The sequence below is a fragment of the Lotus japonicus genome, chromosome 5, assembly GCF_012489685.1.
Source record: "Lotus japonicus ecotype B-129 chromosome 5, LjGifu_v1.2".
Classification (NCBI taxonomy): domain Eukaryota; kingdom Viridiplantae; phylum Streptophyta; class Magnoliopsida; order Fabales; family Fabaceae; genus Lotus; species Lotus japonicus.
The window spans coordinates 44523777-44545045 of NC_080045.1; the positions used below are offsets into that span (position 1 = coordinate 44523777).

Genomic DNA, 21269 nt, shown 5'->3' on the forward strand with positions numbered 1-21269 from the left:
GATGTCATGAATAATAGGAAAAAAAACATGTCCATCATCCTCCAATGTCATCAAAAGGTCAGCACAATCAAACCTCACACAGTATGTGTCTGCAACCCCTCATACAAGTTAACTCTAATTCAGTTAATGTTTACATCTCAGAAAGTGAATTTCATATTTAATAAAAATAACAAAACATACTAGACATAGTATTAGTTAATTAGAACAAGAAGTTTGTTAATTAGAACTAATAGAAGTTAGTTACTGCTTATATTGTTTTTACTTTGTATATAAGTAAACTTGTATCAGCTTTACCAACAATGAATTCAGTTCTGTTTTTCCATTTCTCTTCTCTGTTTTGCTGAATTCTGCTAAAGCATTAGGATGAAATAATGGAATGTCAGTTAAAAAATTACACTGAAAAAAACCAAGCTGGTTGCAATTGGTTTGGTATAGGCTATGCCAAACCAATTTAGGTTTTAAAGTGAAATGAGTCAATTAACCAAACTAATTAGACTGGTTTGGTTTGAATCACATAGCTCATAAAGTCAATCGAGTTTGATGAACATATTAAGGGAATCACAAAGTTTTATTACTTTGAGTACTTTCCAAACATATTAGATTGTTTTTCAGATTTTTCGCAAGACAACAAGCTAATTGGGCTATGTATTTTGTTGTTAATGGCCAATATTTAATTTTATCTGTGTTGACATATTTAAAAAATACAACACGATGTATCCCAAGCAGTAGTCACTCACCATGAATACAAGTCTAAGCCATGATCAGTGTGTACAGAAAAGAATGCAACTATACATTCAATCAGAAGTTGTGATCTTATTTAGTGAATAAGATTAAACAAAAAGTTGTGAATACAAGTCTACATATATATGAAATCTTCTGTTCCTACCATATATCCATGCTATCTAGCAGTAGAAGAGAAGACTCTATTGTACCATATAGAATGAAGTATCATGTGAAACATATCATACTTGACAGGGTTCTTGTGCCAAAGGAAATGCTGTTGTACCTTTTTGACCCTCATGAGCAATCTAAGGTACCTCTTCTTTGGGATGGAAAGCAGTATGTTTTTCAAATTTGGAATATCCTTCTCCAAAATAATAACAGCAAAGGATTCCCAATTCAAAACCTCGAAAAAGGGCGGCACGAAATTGTCAGATATAATAACCGGAACACATTCATAGAAGATGGCTTCCACGACGCGCGGACTGTTTACTTCGTACCCTCGGGCGCAAATGCAGTACTTGCTGCTCTTCATGTACTGGATGTAGTTCTTGTTACCCTTAGACCTTGGCAATTTCCCAGAGATTTTCATGTCAGGATCTTTATTCTCCCAGTGCTGCAACAGTATCGGCCTCACATAACCATGCATTTTCCCCGCGAAAAAGGCCAGAGTTTTCTTCTTTGAAGCTGGATATCCACCAACATCCCTGGTAGGGTTTAGAGCATTGTGGACGTTCGTTTCAGGAAGAGACGCGTCTTTACCAAACACAAAACCTTCTTTTACATCAGCATTGCACAGCGCCCTTATGCAGTTAGCTAGCCGCTCCCTCGTTTCCGCTGGTGCCTGGAGACATATCTTGTCATCACAAGATAAATGCATGTGGTAGACACTATATAGGCATGTGATGGCATTCAAAATGTATAATGATAAAGTTTAAAAGGTACTTCTTATTATATGTTAGAAGACTGTAATTAGAAGAGTATATACTAGAAGAATTAAGAATTAGGCCAGGGGTATATGGAATAACCAATGTAACAGACTCAACAAGCCCAAGTGGCAGTTAGTAGTTAGTATAAGAGAGAATATGAGTCACGGGGAAGGTAGGGGGTTATTCTGTTAGAAGTGTGGAGATAGGAGAGTTAGAAAGCCTCTCAAATTGTTATGCAATCTAACTGGGTATCATCTTCTTGTTCTATTCCAGAATAGGGAGATCTAATCTATATTGTCTGAATAAAATCACTATACATTTCACATGTGGACGCGAGGGCTGCAGGCGTGGTGGAATGTTAGGATCCAATTTGCAAGATCATAATGGTTCCTACACTATAAGTATGAGATTCCAATGTGGGGTTTATAAGAACTTGGGCTCTCCAACTACAACAGCTAGCTTTTGTGATATGGTTCTCTCAAGGTTCTTATCATTATAAAACAAAATAAGATATGTCAGCTTGTCGTTGACGATAAAAAAATGTGGGTGGATGCGGCCGCAATTTACCCCTCAAAAAAATTGATAGAGGAAAGACATTATTACCCAGTCATGGCAACCAACAAGGAAATGATCAGCACCTCCAGTTCTGTTCCAGAAAGGATGTTTCCCCGCAATCAAGTCCACATAATCATGAAGATATTGAACCAGATTGTCTCGGCTATGCGAATCCTTAACATACAATGTTTCCTCTAGCAAACGAGAACTGAAAGGTAAGTAAAATAGGTGAGCCTTGTTTGGGTCATTAGTTACAAATCTTTTATTAGCTTCCATCAGCTTCATGAACCATCCCTCAGATGCATATATTCCTGTCAGAAATGGTGAATGCAGTATGGGTCTATCTCCTTCTCTGTACACATACACTTTCAGTCTCTCTTCCATTAATTCATAGCTCCTGCAAATTAGAGAGATAATTCACATTGTCATTATATATTCATACTTTTGTACTTTCAGGTATAGAATATCAACTAGTACCTCTTGAACATGGAAACATTTTGATAAATGGGAGCATAAAGATTTGGATCATTCCTTATGATTGGTGCATTTTCAATCTCTAATCTGGCCTGCAGTAACTCTTGATCAACAGCTGAAAACCACCTTGGCCTCTAAAGACAAATCAACAACATTAGAAGAGAACACAAGACTATCAAAATCTCCTGGTCAATGTAATAATGAATGATGATTGATGACTTAATTCACATACCATAGAACGATAGGAAACATGACTTTGAAGCAATAACTTGGTCATTTCAGATACAGATGTGACCTCTGGAACTGGTACAGGAGAATGTCCTTTCTCCTGAGGCACAATGTTGATGGAGGAATTCTCGCTCGGTATCTTATCATCATTTGTTGATGGCCTAAAACTCCCTTCCTTCGTGGAATTTGTACTCTCATTCTGAGACAAGGATATGTTGTTTTCATTTGATAACACTACAGGTGTAATAATACTTGTGCTCACATTTGTTACAGGAGTTAAATATACTGGTGCCTTTTCAGGAGAATAAGCATATGAACTTGCAGATTTATTTTCAGGTCTTGAGGTAATGTTTTCTTCTCGTGAACCGTTCGTAGTAATGTTATTACGACTTTTATCAGACTCATCAAATACTATAGAATTGTTTGGAGGGCTTCCTTGCTCCAGGACAAAACCAGTACTTGTCGCAGACATGTTAATTCTACTAAGGTCATGTTCATCAGTAGAGTTTGCTTCATTGAAAATTGTTGCATTGCTAACAATGCCCAATTCAGGTGATGGAGCTGTAGTGTGGGATGTTGATACCTTGTCCGCGGAGAATAGAGAGAGTAGAACATTACCATATGGAAGCTCAAGATACTGAAAAGAGATGATCACAGCAAATGTGATACCAATAAGCCATAGTAATCTCTTTGTTTCCAGATGAAACAAGTTGAAAAAATCTTGACCCATTTTGATAAAATTCTTCAACAGTTGATGGGAATGAGCTGCTAAAAACACCCAAAAACTCAATATCAGATAAGAAAGAAACAATGATTGTATATAAGTTAAAGAAAACTGTGCAAATTTATGCTCTTACTTCCACAAATTGAAAAAGAAAAAAAAAATCTCATGAGCAAAAAGGATAACCAAAGCAGAGACAGCTTATGAATTAAATATAACTCATACTGAATATAACTCTTACTGTTTTATGAAATTGAATATACATTTTACCAATGTCCTATGAAATTGAATATACATTTTTGCCCATTTACTCAAAAATTAAATATAACTCTTACTGTTTCTTGATGATAATAAATAAATTGCAGTTGAATTTTTAGGAGATGATTCCACAGTTCAGAGCGAGTTCGAACCTGCAACCTGTCAAGTACGAGACTCTGTCATGCTGCACTAGACTAACAGCTTGGAGTTAACTTGAAGTTGAATTGAAACGGCCAAAGAGATGCTGAGAAATGAAAGAGAAAAAAAAAGGAAGGCAATGAGCTAGTGAAACCAACCTAGAATTCTAATTTGCAACCAGATATCAAAAGTTCAGAAACACAGCAAAAGAAGGTCTTCAAACCCCACCTAAATTTGTTCCTACCATTGACCAAACAACAAACTAGTCATTTAAGGTGACATGCAACAAGAAGGGGTCAATTCTAATGAAACCTCACTTACCATACAAAACCCAATTCAACCCATTAGTCCAATTCCAAACTGCAAGGATGGATTAAAAAGAATCAAAAACAATTAGGCACCTCTGTGACTGTGATGCACAGAGGAAGAAAATTAAGAATTCTGTGATTTCATCAACTAGGAGGTTCAAACTTCAAAGTTTTGTTCTTTTTTATGCATTTCAATAGCATGCAGGTGCAGTTCCAGAAGCAGAAGTAAACTCCAAAATGGGTTGCTTGTAGAATTATTTAATTGAATACTGGCAAAATAGCAAAAACAGAATTGAATAATGGTGAAGACTCAAGAAGCTTACTTGGCACTGATTCCGACGTTAGGCTCCTGAGTGACACCACAACAAGCAAGCAACCATAAAATTCAACTTCACATATAAAATTAAAAAAAAAACATCGAATAAATCAGAAGATATTTTAGGAATTTTCTTTTTCATTTGGTGAATGATTGACTAGTTTTCTTCAATCTTTACAATTTGGAATTAAGTGTCAATTAATGAATTCTCTTATATCTTTCCAATTATTGTTATTTGAAATGTATTCATTTGTGTAATCCTTGACTTTTTGTACTTTTTTTAATCCATTGCAAACTAATTTCTCTTATCTATTTATACAACCATAATTGGAATTATTCCTTCTTAATTAGCTCGTATTCTCGTAATCACACCAATATACGGATCTTCTTTTGAAAAAAAGAACAAAAAGAAATTTATGACGTTCACATACAACGATGTTGGATTGGACCACTTCTCAATTTGGTCCCTGTAGCCGATTAATGTTGCAGAGGTTGAGGGTCCAAATACAAGGACATCGAACGGTTAAAGACTAAAAGTGAGCCATGAAGTCTCATTCACACTCCTTAAATAGTAAAAATAGAGTCGAGATACGATAGATAAAAAATAAAAAAGTAAAAAAATGTGATAAGTATATGATTAAATGAATACCTGAACACATTACATTTAGCGATATTGCTGCATTCAGTTTGATGATATAAATGTTCTTAAAATATGCAACCAAAAAATGATACAAAAAACTCTCCTAGAACTTGCTAAAGAAAGCAACATTTTCTTCCATTTTGTTAAACTAATCCTTTGATCATAAAATTGGTATTCCTATCGAGAGAGATTGTTGAGACTTGAGAAGAAAAAAATTAAAACAGTAATGATCTTGCGAGTGATATTACACAGATTATGAATAGGTAAACATTGTTCTGCTCGTGCTTGGCTCAAATGACGACCACTTGACCTACTATCTTCCTGGTAGGTCCAAATGATCATACAAAAATGCCCGTCAAATTTGCCTATCTAGACATAATTTAGGCTTAAAGGATCCAAAGGCCCCTGAGATTACAAAGGGAATTAAATCCAGGACCTAGAAAATTATTTCATCAAATTGGGTTCCTAAATTTTTTTTTTTAATTCAATTAAGGGCAAATGTTGTCACAGCTCAATTTTGTCCTAATCACCTTTACCACGTGGCTTTTTTATTTTTTTTTTAATTGAAAAATTCCAAAACTTAAGTTTTTTAATTCCAAGTCAAAATTAAAAATAAAAACTTAATAAAATCTTAGACACCAAACTAAATTAAAATTCCTAAATGCCTAAATAACCCCAAACCCCTTAAAAAAACCTAAAGTAATCTAAAAAAACACCTAAACCTAATGAAAAAAATCCCAAGATCTGTAACCGAAAGAAGAAAAAAAACCCAAGATCCCTCATCTGGTTCATCATCTTCTTCCGCTTTCAGCCACAGAATCAAAGTATTAAACCCAAAAAAATCCATGAATCAAAACCCAAACATAAATCCATCACACAATCAAATCTACTCACCCAATCTCAACCTTCTTATCTTCCACCCCTTCCAATGGCTCTCCCTGTTGATTTGTGCCACCGTTTTGGTCACGATGGCTTCGTTGGTGGATGCAGGTTCCTACCCAAAAAAGAAAGAGTGAAGGCGAACCTAGATCGAACCACATCGAGCCCAGATCTGGCTGCAACGAGGTTGAAACGAGGTTTGCTGAAAACCATAAATGCAGATTTCACAGCGTGGTTGCGAAAATTGGCTATTGTGTTCATGGTGAAGAAAATTGAGTATTGAGTGGAGTGAGAGTAGAAGTGAAATCTGAGCAAATTGTTAATGTTATTATATCACAAGGACAAAGGTGTTTGCATTTCGAATGAATGTGTTGGACTTGGAATGGGTCATTGGGTCTATGTTTTTGCTGATAGAATCTGGATAATGGTTCTTTGTGGTCGGATATATTAGCAGCTAAAGTTAATTGATTGGTAAAAGCTTTGATAATTAGCTAGATTAATGTGGTATATATGTTACTAGTATCGTGTCTATTACCACACTGACTACATGACTCGAAAAGGTTGAATCAGATTACTTGAAGAAGAAAAAACTTCATTGGAAAACCAAACATCAGAAGAAAGAGATGAAGACGGTATTGTTTCCGACGGCGGCGGGGAGGGTGGTGCCGTCGGCGGCGGTGTAGGCACAAGTGAGCAGTATGCCGTTGCAAGACTGGGTCGCCGTTTGAGAGAAGGAGGATAAATTTCAGAGTTTTCAATTTGGGGCAGAAGAGGGATGGGGATGAAGAGGGTTGAATTTGGGGCTGGAGGGGAATAAGATTATGTATTTGATATTATTAGATTAGGATTTGATTTTGTTTAGTTTAGGTTATTGTTTAGATTAGGGATTTTATTTAGATTAAGATTTTATTAAGTTTTTTTTTTGCTTATATATCTTACTTGGAAATAAAATTTAAATTTTAATTAATTTTTCTAATTAAAAAAAAATAAAAAAGCCACGTGGAAACGGTGACTAGGACAAAATTGAGCCGTGGCAACATTTGGCCTTAATTGAATTAAAAAAAAATTTTTAGAGACCCAATTTGATGAAATAATTTTCTAGGTCCTGGAACTGATTCCCTTTGTAATCTCAGGGGCCTTTGAACCCTTTAAGCCCATAATTTATATATATTCTTCTATGACCAACTAGATGCTCATAAAGGTAAGTTATTATAATTATGGTCCAGTTGGTTTTGAGTCAGGTTAAAGCCTTAATGTTGCCTAAAATGATAGGCTAGCTAGTAAATGAAAAATGAGACATACAACTGATAATAGATACGACTTCGGTAAATATGTTTGTTAAGTAAAAAAAATAATTCATTTTTTTTTTCTATTATTGCTCTTCTAGACTTTGAGATTCTTTCTCTTTAATCATGAACTGACTTGAGCATCAATGTGCTTTTTACAAGTACTTCCCCCATCGTGAATATTCACTGCTCCATTGCATTCATCATTGTGCTCTAAGGCTTTACCCTAGCACCAACACGCTTGTTCAGATGATCATCTTGTTCAGATTCTGAGAGAACAATTGATTCCGCATGTGAGAAAAAATGAATGAAACCGGCAGCAAGTTGAACAACTTAAAAATGGTATAAAAAGAGAAATTTGATGGCTAAAAGATTTAAGTAATCACACAAGATGTAAAAGCTCGAATCCTTATGCATTTAGATGAAGTACTTGAGAGGAGAGAGATAAGTAAGAAATATGTGATTTAAGAAGGCTTAAAGGTATCCTAGGCTTTAAATTAACAATGGGTCACTACGAGATATAGACACTTTAGTGTCGGCCCTGACACTGACGCTAATTTTGAGGGGTTAGCGTCTATTGAACTGTCGCAATGTGAGCTCATTCTATTGTCCATAGATGACAACTTTACTTCACATTGTGTCATAGGATCAGAAGTTTGGAAAGTGTAGCTAATCCATTAATTTTTCAAATATTTTAAAAGTGAAAAAAGTAAAATTAGAAGTTTGTACTTTGTATAATAGGGTCCCGCTACCATGGATCCCATCTTTTCGGGCTCTAATTTTGGAGCCCTGTTTTTTACCTACCATCACCCTTCCGGTTAAAAAATAAAATAAAATTAAAAGTAAATGTTTTTAGTTAAAGTTTTAATTATTCCATTAATTGCTAATCATGATTCCGCTCTAATTACCAGTATATATTCTCAGTTGGAATTAATTTCACATTTCAAGAAGAAGGACATTCATCTTTACCCTTAGCTCCTTACCTCTGGTTGTACCCCCACCAGCCTCCTCCGGCAGATCCAACCCACGAACCCCGTAACCCATAGCAGCGAAAACAAAGGTATCCTTCGAAATCACGATTTTTCGTTTGTCGTGTTTATAGATCTGAAAACCCCCAATTCGCGTTTTTATGTTGAGATGCTCTTAGTTCAATTCGAATACACATAACTGATGTTTGTGATTTACTGTTTGTAGATCGCTCCGGCAGCACTCCGGCGATTATTCAACTCTTCAAAGATGGCCACTGGGGAAGGAGAAAGAAAGATTGATAATGCAGAAGATTTTTTGCAGGTTTGGTAATTATTGTTTTCAAACCTTATTGACGATGCTATCCTTGTTCCTTATTGCGAATGGTTTCGTTATTTTTTTTTCAGGTGAACGAGGAGTCCGATAGTGATGATGAGAATGAGACTTCTGGTAGTGAGGAAATTGAAGACTTCTGTGATGGTGAAGATGTTGTGCAATCCATTGGAGAAACTTGTACAATTCCCATAGATGGTGTTGAAGATATGGGTAACATCAATTTCGTCACTTTAACATTTGAAGACATGAAGAAATACAGGTTTTTAAATCGCAATGTTGCCTACGATTTTTACAATATGTATGCTCGCTTTAATGGATTTTCTGCCCATCGGAGCGTTGTCAAGAAAAACTTTAAGGGAGAAATTGTGCAGCAGAATTTTGTCTGTCATAAACAAGGTCACAGAGAAGATAGATTTGGGGAAGATGGAGTTCGCAAGCGTGAACCTAGGAGGGACATTAGGTGTGGATGTTTAGCACACTGCAAGGTCCATATTGATGAATCTGAATATGGTCAACGTTGGGTTGTTAAACATCTCGATGATGGCCATAGTCACTTGGTTGTCCCTGATAAGCATGTAGGTTTGCTAGCCGGTCATAGGAAGATGTGCGACATGGATGTTTCCCAGATGAACAACATGATTGGAGTTGGTATTTCACCTCCCCAAGTTTATGCATCATTTGCTGGTGAAGCGGGTGGGTATCTGAATGTAAATTTTAATCAGCGGAACATGTACAATGTATTGGATAAGGAGAGGAGAAACCAGTTGCCTGATGCAAGAGGTGCATTTGGCTATCTGCGTACTTTAAGAAGCACAGATCCAGACATGTGCTGGAGCCATAAGAAGTCTGAGGAAGGAAAGTTGCTGAACTTGTTTTGGTGCGATGGACAAAGTCGTAGAGACTATGGTGTTTTTGGTGATGTGTTAGCATTTGATGCTACGTATAGAAAAAACAAATATAGTTGCCCACTTGTGGTATTGTCTGGAGTCAACCATCATAACAGGACCATTGTGTTTGGCACAGCAATTGTATCTGATGAGAAAGAAGAAACCTATGTATGGCTGCTGGAAAAATTTGTGGATGCAATGAAAGGCAAAGCTCCTGTATCTGTCATTACTGATGGATGCAAGTCCATGAGGAATGCGATTAGAAGAGTATTCCCCGATGCCCACCATAGGTTGTGTGCGTGGCATTTATTGGAGAACGCAGGAAGGAATGTGAAGAAGCCCAAATTCGTAGAAATGTTTAAAATATGCATGTTGGGTGACTATGAGGTGGCTAGGTTTGAAGATAGGTGGGAAAAGATGGTGATAGAATTTGAAGTTCAAGATGAACCATGGGTGAAGGAGACGTATGAGAAGAAGGAAATGTGGGCTTCTGCATACATGCGCGGTCAGTTTTTTGGTGGTTTTAGGACCACCTCGCGAGTTGAAGGCTTGCATGCTCAGCTCGGTAGATATGTGAATTATAAAAATAATTTGTGTAATTTCTTGAAGAACTTTCACAGGTGCATGACCTACTTTAGGTTCAAGGAGGTTGAAGATGACTTTAATTCAACACATGGGGAACAAGTGTTGTTGACATCTCTAAAAGCACTGGAGAGGTCCGCATCAAAGATCTACACGCGTAACATATTTCTTCGTTTTAGGGCTATTCTTCAAAGGGCTTCAATTTGGAGGGTTTTTGGGTTCAAGAGAACAGCAATGTGTGTTATCTACTTTGTGAAGCATTACCCCTCAACTGGAAGGAATTGGCAAGTTACTTATTATGAACCTACTAGTGAGTTAAAGTGCAGCTGTGAGAGAATGGAGTCAGTAGGCCTTCCTTGTGATCACATTGTTTCTGTGATGGTGCACATAGATATGGTTGAGATTCCTAAATCCCTTGTTCTTGGTAGGTGGACTATTAATGCTAAGGAATCTATTGAGGGCTTTGGAGAAAATGAAATGAATGAATGGGATCAACTAACAGTCTGTCGATATTCTGCATTGCTTGCAAGTTGTAGAAACCTGTGCAAACTTGCTTGTCGCACAAGTGCACAATTTCTAGAGACCAAATCACTTGTATTTGAGCACTGTAAAAGACTGAGCAGTAATTCACAGGTTGACGTGACAGCTGGAGATGGTGCTGCTGACCATGGTGCAACAGTTGATGAGGGACAGGGTGAGGAAGGTGAAGAGAGGCACATTAGGAATCCTGATGTTGTCAGATCTAAGGGATGTGGGGCCATTATCTCTCAACGGTCAATGAAAGGTAAGCGTACTCTTCACTGTGGTATCTGTGGCAAGCCAGGACACAACCGCACAACATGCACACGTAGAGATGGCCAAACGTCTACTCAACTAGGAACTCAACAAGGAACTCAAGAGGGATCTATTGGTGCTGGTCTCACCCAGAGACTATTTGAAGAAGAAAATGAAAATGTTTGAGACAGATGTTGAGGAGGTAACTATCCTCTCTTTTATGATTTCATGTGCTTATGTTGTTCAAATGAATGGTTTCATTGTGCTTAATATGCATATAAATTTCAGATTGTGGATCCTTTTCTGGTGTGGTTTACGGAGGCTGACGTAGTTTAGTTCTATGGAACCCTAGTATGCGTATAATTAGATTGTGGTGTATTAGGTACAAAACAATTTGTGTTAATGTTGGATTTGTATTGAGTAAATGTTGAATTGTGTGTATTAAGTTTAATTTGATGTTGGATTCATATTGTGTTATTGTTTTGACTTAATATGTAGTTTATTTGCATGTTTTGACTTAATATGTAGTTTATTTGCATGTTTTGACTTAATATGCAGTTCATATTGGGGTAGGAAAGGGTTTATGAGTGCTGCCTAAAGGTGCACTAATAAAATTAAAAGTGTAGAATGAACGAAAAATAGAATTTGCCACAAACAACCAAATATTTTTCCATAAGTGTGCCAAAAGAAACACCTAAAGATCCAATTACATTTTTTTTCTGGGCCAGCCCAAAATAAAAAGTTAACGGGCCCAGGCCAATAAGCAGCTTCGTAAGCATTACGAGCCAAAAGTTTTAAGCAGGTTCAGAAGCACCAAGATCCACAACATTGGACCATTAACCAGGTTCATACACATTACAAACCAAAAGTACGAGGGGAACATACACAGTACCAAAAAACTCGTCCAGTTCTCAAAAAATCTTAAGCTACTATGTGCATGACCTACTACCACCCAACATCAACTCAGCTTTGTCAGAGTATCCCAGAAGGCCTCACTGCTTGTCTGTAGCTTCCTCCTCTCCTCATTGTACCATCCAGTCAGCAAAGAAAGAGTCAACCTCATCCTCAAAGGGCTTGGCATCATCTGAAAGTAAAATATGGTAAGCTTCTTTTTGAGTTTAGCTATTGTATTCAACAAAAAAACAGTGAGAGTGAGAGTGTGCTTACACTGACAATAAGATTTGGATTGAATGCATCCTCCATCTCCATCCAATGCATTGTCCAAATGCCAGAGTGTTTGCTTCAATACATGAAGATATTGTTACGTTAAACAGTCAATGGATTACCAACTATCCAGTAACAAAATATTATCGGCAACTACGGACTACAATGATGTGGCCAACCTGTTTCCCCAGTTCGGTGTGCCCGTAGCCTCTTTGATTTTCCAGGACGGGAACTTCGCAGCAAGCTTTGTCAACAATGGTGGGAAAACCCCCATTGTGACAATGTCCGATACAGCGGTGGTCTGATTAAAGCACAAATGTGAAGACAACTTCTAATACATTTTCCAGATTTAATTCACAATTATACAAAGGTTAATATGTTGTACCAAAGTAGTGATCATGTCAGACCGTTGTAGAACATCCATCCGATTCAAATATGAGTCTAGATGGAAAACCTTTTGATGAACTAGGGAGATGACCATTAAGAACCAATGGCCATATTCATTTCTTATGGGAAGGTAAACCTGTGTCACAAAGAAGAAATTGTAGTCAACACGTGGGAATTCCAAAAACAATTTGACATTGACATTGATATTGAATTAAAGTTGACAAGATTTGCTGAGGGATTACATATTTCAGTCTTTCAAAAGGTTTCATCCAGACTTCAGCATATGTCTCTGTTAGTTGTTTAATTGAATGTCCCTTGAAAACATCATCCTGATCATTGCAAAAAGAAGCAATTCAATGAAATTTTCCATTTTAACCAATATTGTACTACTATATTATAAACACTATAATTGTTCACGTAACACACCACGAAAGCTGGTGGAAGTGACCACACCGTTGGAGTTATTGCATCATGTTGCACGCATGTGCTCTTCATGCTCATTAAGGTTACCATCTGGAATTAATGGAGAAAAGTGTCATGCATACAGTTATGATTGTAATACATTCAGATATTAGTGATTGTACTTCTAGTAATGTCTACATTACCTCTGGTCTGATGTATATCTCTGGGCACATGCAGTGAAAATCTAGCCTGGTCAATGACATGTCTCCCAAACGCATCAACACTTCCCTGTATCCAAATTTCATCAAATTATGTTTTTATGTGACAATTAATATAATGTTCACGTCGTTAATGTTTAGTAAAAAGATGCTCACCCTGCCTCCAGAGCTGGATGAAACACATAGCAAGCAAGCAAGCTTCAGTCATCCCCAGTAGCATTTCCTCTGTTGGGGGAAAATAGCATAGAATCCCCTATGTCAAAACAAACATAAACATGTCATTTTCATCATAAACTGTTGCATCAAAGGAAAATGCAAGAAAAATGAACTAAAACAACCTGAGGCAATGTGTGACCCTTAGGTTCTTTCATCTCTTTGAGGATAGCTTCAACTGGCTTCAGAGTAGTATCAATCTCCTTTCCTTTCTTTTTAGGTGTTTCAGCATAACCTCGTCATTGTCATCAGCCTGAGGCACCACTCTTGTGTTGTTCATGGCTAAGCATAACCTCGTCATTGTCATCAGCCACGTATTCATCATCTGAAATATATGTCATCTAGTCAAGGTCTTCATCCCCAATAAGGTCCACCTCGCGTTTCTTGTTTACAGATTTAGCAGCAGTCGTGTTTGGTGTTGCGTTCTCACTTGCAGCCACTGGGGTGCAGCTTTGACTTCCATCAGTTTGTGTTGTTTGTTTTGGAGTGTGCTTCAGATGTGTTACATCACTTGTAGATACTGATTTCCCCATCAGGTGAATGGAGTGTTGTATGCTGGTCATTGTCAAGCTCAACTCGTCAACACGAGTGTTCATCACCTGTTATTAGTAAAAAATACAATTTATTAGAGCTTTTAAACCACATCAGACTTGATTTATGAATAGCAACTGAAAAAGATAAACTTACCTTGTTCTGCACAAGTGATTTTGTCACCGTTTCAGTAAGGGCTTTAATGGCCATTTTAATTTGTGAGATATCGTCCTTAACATCCATTCTGTTTCCGCGCCCTTTGTCCTCTATGTGAGCCTTCTCCAACCTGCAGTAAAGAGGACAGAAGTATTAGTTTGAGCTGAGGGTTTAGGGTTTAAGGGAAAAATAACAAATAGGGTTTATGGTTTAAGTGAACTTACATGTTGTTGTTTGCTTCAACACCGGCAGAGTTCATTGATGCAATCTCTTCCATGGGATCTTCAGATCAACTGTTGACACTTTGGTTGTTGGATTGTTTAAACAGAGGTGCAGTGCATAGAAGTGTCAAGTGTGTAGAATGTGAATGAAGCACTTCAGACCTTTGTTGAACATAAAGTAGGTGAGCTTACGTGTCACGATTTCATTCGGCCAACCGATTACATTGGGATGCTCTCGCTCCTGAAACCTAATTTTCTTCAAAAGTAAACGCGCTACGTGTCCATATGGTGATTGGTTGTTTCTCTTATTTTGGTCCACATTGGGAAGAAGCTTGTCCGAACAAAAATTTTCCCTCTAAAACCAGTGTGGTTACGTGTCACCGCATAATTGGTTTGAACTACTTATGTCGTACGACGATGTTTGTTTTTAATTTTGTCTTAAACTAAACAGCACGCAACTCAACGCTTACTAACTAGTTCAACTATTTAGTTCAATCTAAACAAAGTTGGTTCAGCACATAAATTCTTTATCTAGTGGATATGTAGTTGGATCTCCATGTGAGGGGGGCACAAATATTAAGAGGCACAAATTGAAATGCAAAGGAAATTATAGGATTAGGCTCAAACATTGATGGGGTATATATACCCAAATTAGCATAATTAACAACAAGGTCCTAACAACAATTAGGTGGATAAGGCAACAACACTTTAAAATATGAGCTGCCATATCTTCAATAGGATTACACCCACGAATATTCCAAAAAGAATGGCACCACCAGTTGTTAGTTTGCCTTCAACAATTTCTTCTTTGACAGTTGGGGCTTCATGTGGATGAGAACTCTTGATTGGTTCTTGAATGTCCGTAAGTTGTGGCATACACTCATCTCCAGGAAGTGATTTAGTTTGCACATCTCCAGCAATTGACATGTCCACATGAGCCATTTCATATTTCGTTGACATTGCTTTGGCCCAGTACAGGTTCCATGCTGACAAAGCTTCTTCCTCACTGTTATATGCCTTGTACAAATTGCCTGAGAATCCAGAAACCTGATTGTTACACTCACCCCATGAAGAGTATATCCCTGGCTCCCTACCCTTGAAAACCACATATCTTTTGGATCTTGGACGCTGGTGGATCATTGGAGCCTCCATACCACACAACAGAAGCTAATTTGCAAGGAAAGAACTTGTTTGTCTAGGTGAATGTGATTAAATAAATGGATAAAAGTAAAGGGCCATATATATAGGCAATGTGCCTTTACTAGCCGTTGTGATTGTTTAAATGTGACACAACCTAAAGGATAAACAAAGTTTGCTTTAATTGCAGTTTTCATAGAAGTAACATCACATCTCTGTACTTGGTCCCCATTTCCTCATTACTACATTCCACTACACACGTATAATGACCCTATTGTCCTTGTTCATCAAATGAGGGAGATTCCAAAATTTAATTGATTTAAATTTTTGAAAACAAATTTTGTAAGAAACAAAATTTACTAAACATAAGGTTGCTTTTTATGTGCTTCTTAATATGGCTTATATGGGTCCAATAATTAAGTTTTAGTTCATAGGGTTACCCTAGTTCATATACACCATAAGTTAATGAGGGGTCATTGATGTAATTCAGTAACCACAATCCAATTGATAAAACCCTCCATCCACATGTGAGGTCTCCACTTATTGCTTTTTGTCTCATATAAACCTTGACCTGATTGGCTGATTTCAATTTATTTCACATTTTAGTGGTGCTGCAGTGACTGACTTTGTACCGTGATTGATTGTCATAGGGTTCCGTAAAGATCAATCAAGCAACTCTGTCGCTGGCGCTGCTACGTCTGACGCAGCTGAACCTATCGCAGGCCTACGTCACCTACGATTTCAAGCTGGCTCCATCTACTTTGATTTGAATTGATTTGACATTTTCAGCGAGAGAGAGGAAATGCGGTTTCCATTACCGATAACTGTATTATCTGAATAAATTAGGACGTTCTAAATTAATTAGGGTCATGATCTTAATCAACAAGTCTTATTGAACAGTATACGTCATAATCTTCGTCAAATAGATCTAATCACACAGTAATTAACCTAATCAACTACAATGTGAAACACCCTTAATTATAATAATCTTACATAACAAGTGCTACTCAAACCCAAATTATCCTAATCATAAAATCCTAATCAACCGTAATCACACTTAACTTATCCTATTCATGAATTTCTAATAATTGATATTTTGAAAAAAATAATTTTTTATTTTCAAAATATCAATTATCAGACATTTAGTCAGCAACCCATAATCACTCTCATAAGGTCATCATCCTAGTCAACAACTCCTAAGAACACCTCTAGTGCTACATATCCTAGTCAGCAAACCCTAATCACTCTCATAAGGTCATCATCCTGGTCAACAACTCCTAAGAACACCTCTAGTGCTACAAACCCTAGTCAGCAACCCATGATCACACATGCACTATCCTAGTCAGCAAACCCTAATCACTCTCATAAGGTCATCATCCTGGTCAACAACTCCTAAGAACACCTCTAGTGCTACAAACCCTAGTCAGCAACCCATGATCACACATGCACTATCCTAGTCAGCAAACCCTAATCACTCTCATAAGGTCATCATCCTGGTCAACAACTCCTAAGAACACCTCTAGTGCTACAAACCCTAGTCAGCAACCCATGATCACACATGCACTATCCTAGTCAGCAAACCCTATTCACTCTCATAAGGTCATCATCCTGGTCAACAACTCCTAAGAACACCTCTAGTGCTACAAACCCTAGTCAGCAAACCCATAATCACACATGCACTATCCTAGTCAGCAAACCCTAATCACTCTCATAAGGTCATCATCCTGGTCAACAACTCCTAAGAACACCTCTAGTGCTACAAACCCTAGTCAGCAAACCCTAATCACTCTCATAAGGTCATAATCCTGGTCAACAACTCCTAATCACACCTCTAGTGCTACAAACCCTAGTCAGCAACCCATAATTATCATAAGGTCATCATAATCCTATAAACACAACCTTTGCTAATGGGCCTTAATTATCATAATCCTATTAACACACAACCTTTGCTAATGGGCCTTAATTATCATAAACCTAATAGAACACACAACCTTAGTTAATTGACCTTAATCTTTCATAAACACAAAACTTTTACCTAAAATCCTAACTAATTTGTAACTTCATTACGTAATTGTATAATTAGCTAATAAACAATCATTATTTAACTAAATAAAAATATGTGTGATTTTATAAATAAAAAAAAATTAGGAGATTTTTCCGGAAAAAAAATTACTCCATCTCATCCTCCAAAGTTAGAATATTGGTTATCTACGCTCAGTTGTACTTCGAATTAGTGCAACCGTGCATTCTCCACCATTGATTAAGATTCCAAAGGGTTCCATTTAAATAGATTAAATCAACGTCAAAGCCTGGCCGCGTCCAAACCGTAGGATTAAATGAAAGGTTGGATCCAAAGGGCAAAACGATTCAAATCACTATGGGAAAATGAACCATTGCGGAACACGAAGTAGTGGGGTAATCAATGAAACACGTTTTATTAAACCTTCACAACCGCACTCACCACCTTTCCACAACTATATAAATACTTCCATGAGGCAAATAAGGAAAACTCACAAACCCTAAACACTACACTAGATCTTCTCCTTTCTCGTCTTCAACTTTCCCATAACACTCCACTACCAGATTCATGGAACCTTCCGTCTGGGGATTCAACTGGAGAGCTTTCACGATCCAGTGGGATCGGGAAGATGTAAGTTTGCAACACTACACTACACTTGTTGCTTTCTGTTTGATTTTTTCAAGTTTGTTTACTTACGTCTTTGTTTCTGTTTTTGTTTTCTGCAGCAACGTTCTTTCTTCATCCCAAAAAACTTCTGGAATGACTGGGCAGACGAGATCGACGATGAAGTCACCATCATCGACCCTGTGGGCAACTCCTTCTCCTGCCGTCTTCACCGCTGGGGCAAACATGCTTACTTCTGGAAAGACTTCAGTAAAGAGGTGATCAGCCTCTACCATCCAAACGGCCCGGTCCGATTGCACTTCCAGATGCTAGCCTCTGGTATTTTCATGATGAGGATGACGGTGGATGGTGAAGGCGAAATCTCCTACCCCTGGCACAACAATGGCCACCAGGGGCGTTTTGTTCAGGGGGGCTTATGGAAGTAGGCTTCCATGCCCCCCCCTTTTTTTTAATATGAAAATGTAATCCCCCATCCCCTTCCCCCATCCCCTTCCTCTTCCCCTTCCCCTTCCCTCTTCCTCTTTGTCATGAATGAAATTATGTTATTTTCCAATTTTTGTTTTTTTTGTGTTTTTTTATCTTCACTTTTCCTTTCTTCAAACTGTTTTTTTATTACTATTTTCGAGCACAAATAAATCTTAATAAACAATGGGAAAAACCATAATAAAAAAAATGAAGTTAACAAAAACCAACCAAAGGATTGGGCTATACTAAAACTTTTTTGTTTAAAAAACCATTGTGGAATTTTAATTTAAAGTTAAAACCCACTAACTAAAACATATGGTAATTTAAATTGAAATTTAGGTATAAATTTTGTACACATTTTTTGCTAAATCTTTAACTTAAGATTTAAGTAATAATAATAAATTTAAGTAAGTAATAATAATAAATTGCATGACACTAGTTCTTTGTGAGAAGACGCGTGGAAAGGTGAAAAGCCTTCTTCCTACAATTAATTTTTTAAACTGCGAACCTTCATCATCATATCTACTCAACCATCATTTTTTTCTCTTACCATTCACTAAATCTCTCCCTCATAAAGTTCGAAGTTATCCCATCCCACAAGAAGTAAAAATCAAAAATCAAACGTTGTCTACCTCTTATCGATCCAATCAACCCAGAAAACATAAGGTAAATTTTCGTTAGATCTTGCTTACCTATTACTGGAAAAATGGTAACTATATGGTGTTAAAACGATTTTTATCATGCACAATGAATATATGCTCTTCTTTGTTTACCATATCTGACAAAAAAAATTGTTGGGACCCATGAATGTTTTTTTTTAACTTATCCTCAAAAGCCCCATATTCACATTGTTGAAAATTTGTTTTTATTTGAGTAACTATCGTTTTCTACATACACAGTCACCTTCTTCACATGTTATGGGTTACCCTATTGAGAACCTTTTTTGTGTCTTTGTCTTCATGCAGTGACAAAATGGACTCTTTTGGGACTGAATCGAACATGCTTACTTTCGCTGTCAGAATCCGTTCTGACCGTGTAAGTTTTACTCTCTAACTTACATGACACTAGTTGTGTTTTTTTTTTCTTTAGCAATTACTTGCAATTTTAGCCATTTAGTAACCTATTTTGTTGATGATTTTGACAAAATATTCTTAATAGATTACTAGCAATAACTGACACTTAACTTATCTGTTTTATGATTAGAATTCTGTTTATTTGAACAAGACTTTTTATGAACTACATAAGGAAGAGATCCTCAACAGAGAAGTTCAATTAAAAGACCCAAAAGGTAATGTCTCTAGGTTGATGGTAAGAGAGATGCAGCAGAATTTAGTGACTATAGGTTATTTAGAGGAGACATGCAAACTAGTCGATCTTTATGGTCTTAGGGGTCTCAAATGGTTAAGAATGGAGTACAGAAGAGCGTATATGTTTGACATAACAATACTGAATTAGAAGTTGGAAGAAATTCAGTACCCAGACCCTGTCCCCCAACCAGATGCTGATGTTGCTGTTCCAGAACAAGTGCTGCCTGTTGCAAATCCCATAATCGAACAACCTGTGGAGAACCCACAGCCACAACCACAACAAATTCTATTGTGGGATAGAGATGTGACCACAGAATTTGCTAGGGGTAAAAACCCTTTGGTGAGTGTATCTAAATTTTATTGTTCCTAGCATTTCATTTGTTTGCTGAAATAGTTATTGCCTTATTGGGGCTCTAGTTATTGCTCGTTTATTTTAGGACTCTTGAATTTATTCTAAATCAGTTTTTTTCTATTTCTCTTTTTTTAAGCATATACCTGCTCAAATTGTCCGTGACTATCTCCTACCTGGACAGAGCACCATTGATTTGCTTTGCAACGGAATGCCTGATGTACGTCGTGCTAAGCTTAAGGTTTATAAGCGGGGTGGGGGAAAGGAAGTATATGTTGGACCAGGATGGTACACCTTGTGCAAACCCCTGAACATGAAGGACGGTGATACAATCTCCTTCTGGAATGCTGGAAACCCACAAGAATTGCACGTTCGACTCGTTCGTTTCATGGATGGCAATGGGAACTAAAATGTACTCTGCTTATTTTTTTGGAACCCTCATGTGAGGTTTTAACTCTGTTAAATGTGTGCTTTAACTATGTCTGTAATTACTTACTATTTAAGTGTATTACCAAAATACTCTATGCATAATTTCTATTTACCTTGTGCTTTAACTTTGTTCAACTCTTTCATTGGTCCTTTTTCACAAACTTGTTATGATGTTTGTACAATGAGCTGAGTAATTAGAAAAACAAGGATAAGCACACCGACGAAAATAACATTTCTTTAAAACACTTCATTTGTGTACAATAAACACTTGAACACGATCAACCAAAACAAGTAAAGAACATAGCACACAGTGTTTTACTGGCTAGGGCCTCCCTCCCTCCCTCCCTCCCCTCTTTCTTTTCCTTGTTATGAGTATGGTTGCACTAGTGCAGTTACCATTATCACCATCCAACATGAAAGTCACACGATCACCACAGCATAGTTTCTTGTCGTGGCAGAATTCATACCAGCCACCAGCAAAACAGCTTTCCCTGGGTCTATTGTCCCACCACTTCAATTCAAAAGTTCTTATGGGTTCCCTAAAAAGGTCGCCATCGGTGTCAACCCAGATCTGAAGTGTTTTTGGCTTGTGGCTCAGGAAGCGTTTCACAATACTTGCCGGGATACCCTGAAATCAAAATCATACAAG

The 21269-nt window shown here is 37.3% G+C and overlaps 2 protein-coding genes across 12 annotated transcripts; one reads left to right on the forward strand and one right to left on the reverse strand.

Moving 5' to 3' along the window:
- Window positions 1-714: 714 nt before the first annotated feature.
- On the reverse strand, window positions 715-4726 carry LOC130717591 (probable glycosyltransferase At3g07620). Of its 11 annotated transcripts, none has more exons than XM_057567883.1 (7): window positions 4345-4584; window positions 4182-4263; window positions 3963-4044; window positions 2911-3671; window positions 2682-2812; window positions 2253-2601; window positions 715-1564 (listed from the first exon to the last, which is right to left on the reverse strand). In XM_057567883.1, exons 4-7 carry the CDS (start codon window positions 3634-3636, stop codon window positions 899-901), a joined length of 1872 nt encoding a protein of 623 aa, XP_057423866.1. In that variant the 5' UTR covers window positions 3637-3671; window positions 3963-4044; window positions 4182-4263; window positions 4345-4584; the 3' UTR covers window positions 715-898. The 11 variants fall into 11 exon arrangements, with proteins under 11 accessions (XP_057423866.1, XP_057423862.1, XP_057423868.1 ...); XM_057567879.1 differs by having other exon boundaries at window positions 2911-3674; XM_057567885.1 differs by lacking the exons at window positions 4182-4263; window positions 4345-4584 and adding an exon at window positions 4655-4726 and having other exon boundaries at window positions 4038-4129.
- Window positions 4727-6215: 1489 nt separating this feature from the next.
- On the forward strand, window positions 6216-11183 carry LOC130719618 (protein FAR1-RELATED SEQUENCE 5-like). Its single transcript, XM_057570236.1, has 3 exons — window positions 6216-6428; window positions 8647-8742; window positions 8826-11183. The coding sequence occupies exons 1-3, from the start codon at window positions 6216-6218 to the stop codon at window positions 11181-11183; spliced, it is 2667 nt and encodes an 888-aa protein (XP_057426219.1).
- Window positions 11184-21269: the final 10086 nt, after the last annotated feature.